The following is a 7,376-nucleotide window of genomic DNA, read 5'->3' as shown; positions in this document are numbered from 1 at the left end:
AGAGATGTGTAAAGATCATTCTGCCACTGTTTTTGAACCTTTATAAGGTTACATTTCTTTTAAACTCACTATACTGTTTTGTACCTACTAGAGTTTCTAAAGACTTTTTTAATCAAATTAAAAATACAATTAAAATCACCCCAATGTATTACAAACAAAATGGCTATAACTGCCTAGCCATTATTACAAAGCCAAAGATTTATGTTTGAATTTGCATAAAAACTAGCCTAATTCTTTTGACTCCCATTCTCTCCCCTTCCTGCCATCCAAAAAAAATCCAGAAAGTGGGGAATAGCAGCACTTTATTACAATTAAATTATGCATAGTGTTATGCATCAATTAAGAGGGAAGAAGAGTTTTTTTCTCAGGGTGAAAGTAGGCTGTGGCATCTGCTTCCCCATATTTTTCTTGTCGTCCTTATTGCTCACTTCAAAGTTCACTTCAGTGAGGATGGTGAGAATATCTTCACCTCTGAAAAACACAAAATAACATTTTGACCATCTGTGAGGGAAAAACAACTGGCAAACCCTTTCATCTGATGTGCTTATGATAGATATTTCCCTCAAAACATTTGAAATAAACAACGCTCCGTGTCACACAGCAATTTCTATCAAATAAAAACATTACCGTGTGTCCTCATCCACCTTATTCACAAGCATTTGAAATAATAAGTTGCTAAACCAAGATGTACCACAGCTTTCCAGGTAAAGGAGTTGTCTCAGAGCTTAATAACTTATCTTTGGTTTACTCAGGATCTCTGTAGACCATCAGAAACCTCAGTGTTAACATCAGATTTGGTTTCATTTCCTCCCAACCTGTTTGTACATCACTCTGCTCCATGTACTATGTAACTTGCCCCCAAAATCACCTCAGTGCCCCCTAACACACTCTGCCTTATATTGACATTGCTTCTGTGGATTCATTTATGATGCAATCAAACTTTAGGCAAGTAAAAATTGGATGTCTCCTATGGCCACCTTACCCCTTTCTCACCAGTCTCTCTAATCAGTTTAATTGGGCAACCTATTCATCCACCTCTAAAGATAGCCCCAGAACATTGCAGGACTTATAGTTTAAATTCCAAAATGAAAACATGGTATTGATGTTATGGTTCACTCCTTTATCTATCATGGAAAATTCTCACTCTTCATACACTTAAAACATAATGAGATATAGGACTAGAAGGAACTTGGCTATTGGTCAGTTGTATGTGCATTTGGGTGAACTGTGACATAAAAAAACCATCATTTAAATAAAGGAAGCATAGGATATTTAAATGAGGGAAGGATATTTTCCTACATTTTGTGGATTAAAGTCAGACCAAATTAGTAAAACTATAAAGGGTTTCTATTCTTTGGTACTTATCTACCACAATACACCAAGTTGGTTAGCTATTATAGAACTTTTGACAGAGTTAGATGTTAAACATTGAAATGGGTTACTGCCTTCTTGCAAGATTTCTTGGAAGTTTTCTAGTAGAGATGGAACAGTCATTTTTCTGCTTAAGTGCCGAGCTAGACTATATGACTTCATCATCCTCCCTAGCAATATGATACCTTGATTGTCCTTTGAGGTGCTAAAAAGGAAACTCCTCAGTAAGTATCTCAGTTCTTTCTATCTATGAACTAAAGATGTTAACAATTGCCCTCTATCCCACTTTGCAACTGACCTGGGAAGTACAACTATGTGATCTACGGCTAGATGTTTATTGATGAATGAGGGATTGGGTAGGGAAAATTACCTAGGGCATCTTTCTCTCAGGCTGCGGCAAAGTGACTGAATATACCAGGTCCCCTCCATGGGGTTTCGGTAGGAAACACAGTTGTTCACAGTAGCCATCCCCAGCAGAAAGTCAGCTTCATCTGGGATATATTTCTTCTGAAATGATGAGTCCATTTCTAAATAAGCTTCCTCCTGTTCTGAGTCTGTCTCAACAGCTATACCTTTCTGGTAGTTATCCCCTTGGCAAGCCTGAATAAAAAAGATTTTGGGTTTGCCTACAAGGGAAGGACAGTTCAAACCAGTGAAGTAAGAGGTCAGCTCACAGATGGGAGCTTCCTGCCCATCGCAGCCATAGACGATGCCCTTGTCTCCATGGGAGAGGATGCAGCAGATGAAGCAGTCCTTATCATTGTGGTCCATGCTTTGATAGGATTTCAGAATCTCACAGATGTCCTTTGCTGTTGAATCTTTGTGATGCACTACCTCAAAATGAAGCTTACTAAAGGTGTTGCGCAAAGCCTCTGAAAAGTGAAATAAGAAAAGTCATATTATACCACAGTAATTCCCAGAACAAGGCTCACCACTAAAGAAAACATTGATCAGATAAGAATTTGAAGCAGAACGTAAGAACAAGACCCTCTATATTAGTGACTGAATTCTACAGGCTTCTAATATTTACTGCCACCAGCTGAAAACATTTCCCAGTCTTGAGGCAAATAAAAAAAAAGAGAGTACTATTGTTAGCCTGTTGTGTTATCTCAACTAGTCTACAAGATGGGTAAGCTATTGTTTAGGCTTCCTGCCAAACCAATCTAAAAAATAATTGTATTACTTATATAATCAGAATACAAAAGCCAAAAACAATTTTGAATAAAAGATCCATACTTATTTTATTCCTAATCCTTTCAAAATTGTCAAAATATATGAATGTTTAAAAAGTCAAGTAGAACTAAAAGACCTATTACAAAAATAGTATCACCTCTCTACCCCTCCCTATTACCCAGTAATGTTCCATGAAGACAACCACTTTCAACTTTTAACTACTTTTCTTTTTTAGTATTAGCCTCCATTTTATAATAAATTTGGGTGCATTGCTATTCATTCACTGATAAATTTTAGACCTTTGTATTGAATTCTTATTATGGGTGATGAGCCTTTGGTGCTCTTACACAATTATTTACAACTTTTAGTTGAATCAGTAGTAATGTTTGTATTACTAGTATTATGTAAACATAATATTCTTTAATTTTGCTTCCTTTCTTATTAAACTTTTTGTCTTTCCTGGAATTAGTAATCCCATTATTTTTTATCGCTTTATTTTCTGTATGTTTAACATTATTTTTCCCCAAAATGCTCTCATAGATCTAGTTAAAGTCTTTCAATATTTTCTGGCTGCCTATCTGACTCCTTTTTAAAAAAATAAAAATTGTATATATTTAAGGTATACAACATGATGATATACATAGTGAAATGATTACTACAGTCAAGCTAATAATATGAGTATCTCTGCACATAGTTACCGTGTGTGTGATGGAGAGAGAGATGAGAGCAAGTGAAATATAGTCCTATCATATTTCTAGTATTCAATAGAGTGTGTGGTTTTGCTATTATTTCTAACCTTTTAAACCGCAATTATTTTTGCACCAACCTAATAACTAGTCACCATGCTGTACATTAGATCTCTAGACAGTCATCCTACTTACCTACAACTTCGTACCCTTTGACCAAAATGCCAGAAATACAATCAAATATTATTTTTAAAAAAGTTTTAATATTAAATGAATGGAAATCAAAGGCCTGAAACCTTTTCTTGAGCACCAACATATAAAATGATGAATGATGTAGCCAATGGACTTAACCTCTGGCTTTTTAAAAGCACAGACTAGATTTGCTTGAATAAACAAATGTTAACAGAGACCTTAGCAGAGTCCTGATGATTAAAATCAGCCTACCTTAACTCCCTAAACTTTACTCAATTAAAAAAAATAAGTCATTACCTGATGTTGTGACCTGTAAAAACCATTTAAAAATTCTTAATATCACAAAGGTTGGATTGGATTGTTTCTGTGATTACTTTTATTTTGTGGCCATTTCTATGTCCACAGGCTGCAAATTGCTTTTTTCATTTAACTTGTAAGTTCTCAATCTTTGCTGAAATAGGCTGAGCAAAAGGATTTGTCTAGTTTAATCTTTGAAAATGCTATTTCTGTTGAGGACTCACAATTTCTGCTGCACTCTTTTATAAATGCAACTTCTGTTAGTGCTCTTGGTACCAAGGCAATGTGTTCACACATTGTAATACCTAACACATTCTACAGAAGAACTGTTCATTTAGTTGAATTAAAAGCAAAGCTTATTGCTGCTTTTCAGTATAAGCCTTTTAGTAAGATTTGATATTTTATCTTAATATACACATTGCTTGGATTTTAAAAACTAAATAAAAAAAGAAAAGCAGTAAACTAGCAAATATGGAAGAGTGTTCTTCACCTCTATAGGGAAGTATAGTTATATCCATTTTAAAAAACAGAAAACAAACATGTGGCTCTGTTGGTACAGATTTTGTTCTCCGCTTCTGATAAAAATATATGTATTAGAAATATTTCACTTCTTTTTTGGGTTTTACTGTACCTGCATCGAAGTCGGTTCCACTTCTGTTCTTCATCCTGTGAAGTTTGGGCACATCCTTCCGTGCTGTGCTAAAATCATGATTGTTGAAGATCACACAGTACCCCCGAGGCTTGCTTTCCATTCGGTAAACTTTGTCCGATGTCTGAAAAACAAAAATCCAACCCAGGAGCTGACTCTGTGGGTCAAACACTTGAGATATGAACATACAACTCCCCGATAAGAGGTTAAGCTGTTCCCTAAGCCAGACCGGGCCGCAAGTGCTCATTCCATGGCTCCAACCCAACTTGCCATTGTTTCCCTAACGAACCCGTTTCCGCCTGTTCCCTAACACAGAATCCCCATACTTCTGCCCCACAGTAAGTGTATAGAGTCCATGCCCCAATACTTGGACCTCCTGAACACTTCGCGCTTATATTAATATTGTCCTCATAATGTATTATCATTATTTGTTCTCATTTCTGCTCAAGGCAGATGACATCTGTGTCAGGAACTAGGATTTATTCATTTGGGAGAGCTCGATCAGGAGTTGCTGAATGAATGGCTCTTAGCACTGTCTTTGGGCTGCCTTTCCTTGATTTTGTGATTCCTTTGGTTGCCTACTCAACTCCTCCATGCTTCTGGGCTAACAGCCGATGGCCTGCCCATCACACATGGCATAGTGTGGTCCCAGGATTTTTAAAGCTGGTAGCTTAATCTGACTCTCAGGACCACAGCGAATGGAGGCGAGAGATGCGCTGGTCAGGCAGGTCTTGGCTATGCTGCAGGTTACAGTATCCAGACTCTTAATACCTGACAGCATCCATCAGAGGTGGCCCTGCATTGTCCTGATTTTCTCAGGGCTGTTTCAATGCTGAGATAGTCCGCATTTATAGGGAAATCCATGCAGCTCCTCTAGATAGAGAAAAGAGCTCCAGGCGTGGGGGCCAAATTCCTGGCTCTACTACTTAAGAGCCTTAAACCTTTGAGCAAGTTCATCTCTCTTGCACTCAGTAAACTTAGCTTTTCCTTGGGGACAACACTTTGCAAAGTACCACAGGACTTTGGTTAATCCTTGATTTTCAGACTGAGAGAAGTCTGGCAATTTGAGCAGGAGACCACTAGCAAATTGTTTCTCTCAAGCTTAATTTCAAGTCTCCTGTTGGACTCGTAGTATTCAGGGTTTCCTCTGCGTCCCGCCACAGAGAGGAGCGAATGGGCTAAAGAGTCAGACTGTGTCTAGTCAATTGTTGAAGGTTACATAAACAGATGTGACTGTGTCTAGAAAGGCAAGTCTCACACTGGCTCATTGAGATGACAGCACAGAGATGGCTGGATCATGAGCGTTTGCTGCTTAAACCTAATCGCAAAGAAGAAATAGTCTTGAAATGTCAAGCTAAAAGAAAAGGCTTTGCTCTTTCCAGTCCTGCTAGACTCTTCCCCCAAAGCCCTCTCCCAGTTAGGCTGATGTAGCTGCTGAAAGGGTTAGGTAGGCGTCTTCTTACCCCGCTGCCCTCCAATTGTTACAATGTCTTTGCCTTGGGTTTTAAAGTAAAAATGTAAAACATAGGAAACCCAAGAAATCATATTTTTTAAATGAAAAAGTCACACTTTAAGCTTGCCCTTTTGTGAATTTTTTTCTACAGTTCTCAAAATTTTCACTAAGCTTCTGTCCCTTATTAGTTTGTTTGGAAGCTAAAAAGAAAAAAGAAAAAAAGAAAAGAAAAGAAAAAAGCTGAGGAATACAACTAGATTCTGCAATGCAAAAAGAAGAAGGAACGGAAGGTTTCCTCATACCTGTAGTGGCTCACTGTCCTGTTCTCGTGACTCATAGCCGTGTTCTCTTGGGCAGTCTGACATTGACAGCATCCCAAGCGACCCCTCCCCCACATACAATTGAGACACATCTGGAATGAGACCTGAGAGGAAAGATACTTTGGTAAAGAAACATGTGGTACGGAGGACAACACAAAGTTCCTTTTAACATGAAAATTCACGACTTCCTTGAACATAATATCCTTGCAGTTCACATAACAGGTAAAAATCTTATTACTGACTGACTGCATTTTTTTCAAACTTGCCAGGCTGGGGCCACATGACAATTCTTTTTACTGCTTTCAATGTGTAAAGATGGGGACAACAGGTAGCCACCGAGCAATCATCCTGATATTCGGCCACAGGTCCATTAAGATGTGGATGTAGTGGAAGGTTGTGGAGAACAAGCAATGAGGATCAGAGCAAATTAACTAAATAAATCTTGAAAACATAGCTCCAAATATTACTCCTGAAAATTCATCTGGATTTTTTTTAAGTTGTTAAAATAAAAAACAAATGGAGACCAGCCTTGAAAACTCCCTGAGCAAACAAAACCAGTCTAATCATACAAGCAAAGCTTAATTTGCTTATTTTGCAAGACTAATTTGACCTTAGCCATTTCTTGCTTATGTCTCTGAAAACCATGAGCAAAACTTAAACTTTTTTCCAAAATTGATGATATGAAGTAACCACAGACCAATCCCTTATTTAAGAAAATTCTAACATTCTAATCAATCACTGTGAAGAATAGACAGTTACTGCTTTCTCACTATATAAGCTGCTCTATAACAACAACATACTTCTGCTCTGAACCTCATTCCACATTTTGTTTTGAATGCTTTCAGTTTGCAAACTGTCTTTTTTGGTACATGCTTAATAAATTTCTGTTAATTACTACCATGATTCATTGGTTTTATTTTGGCTATTTATGAACCTTTAACAAAGGCTCATTCTTCCTTCTGAATTAAAATAGAAACACATTTTTGATTGGAAACACTGTGACACAGGGGAATTTGTCAATTTAAGAATACATTTTGCTGATTCACAGCTATCAGGTTGTTTCTACCTCTGCTTAATTCTTCATAATCATTGATTTTCTTCAGCAGGCTCTTGTTGACTTGATTACAGATTTTTTTCAGGGTGTCCAATTTTCCTTTCCCAAGGATGACCCTCTTCTCCATCTCTATGAAAATATCAAGCAACGTCTAGAGGGAGGAGAAATAAAGTTGGAAGAC

The 7,376-nt window shown here is 37.4% G+C and overlaps 1 protein-coding gene across 7 annotated transcripts in view; it reads right to left on the bottom strand.

Annotated features, from left to right (window-relative positions):
* Window positions 1-285: 285 nt before the first annotated feature.
* Window positions 286-7,376, bottom strand: part of CASP8 (caspase 8) — a 25,797-nt gene continuing 18,706 nt past the window's right edge. For all 7 annotated transcript variants that reach the window (XM_019635650.1, XM_019635646.1, XM_019635651.1 and 4 more), the window contains 5 exons: window positions 7,208-7,346; window positions 6,124-6,245; window positions 4,351-4,492; window positions 1,742-2,243; window positions 286-471 (listed from right to left, as the gene is read on the bottom strand). In XM_019635650.1, coding sequence (XP_019491195.1) covers window positions 336-471; window positions 1,742-2,243; window positions 4,351-4,492; window positions 6,124-6,245; window positions 7,208-7,346 — 1,041 coding nt within the window. In that variant the 3' untranslated portion in view covers window positions 286-335. The remainder of the gene's footprint in view (window positions 472-1,741; window positions 2,244-4,350; window positions 4,493-6,123; window positions 6,246-7,207; window positions 7,347-7,376) is intronic.

Source organism: Hipposideros armiger, unplaced genomic scaffold (genome assembly GCF_001890085.2).
Source record: "Hipposideros armiger isolate ML-2016 unplaced genomic scaffold, ASM189008v1 scaffold_23, whole genome shotgun sequence".
Lineage (NCBI taxonomy): Eukaryota > Metazoa > Chordata > Mammalia > Chiroptera > Hipposideridae > Hipposideros > Hipposideros armiger.
This window is presented reverse-complemented; position numbering and strand designations above follow the sequence as displayed.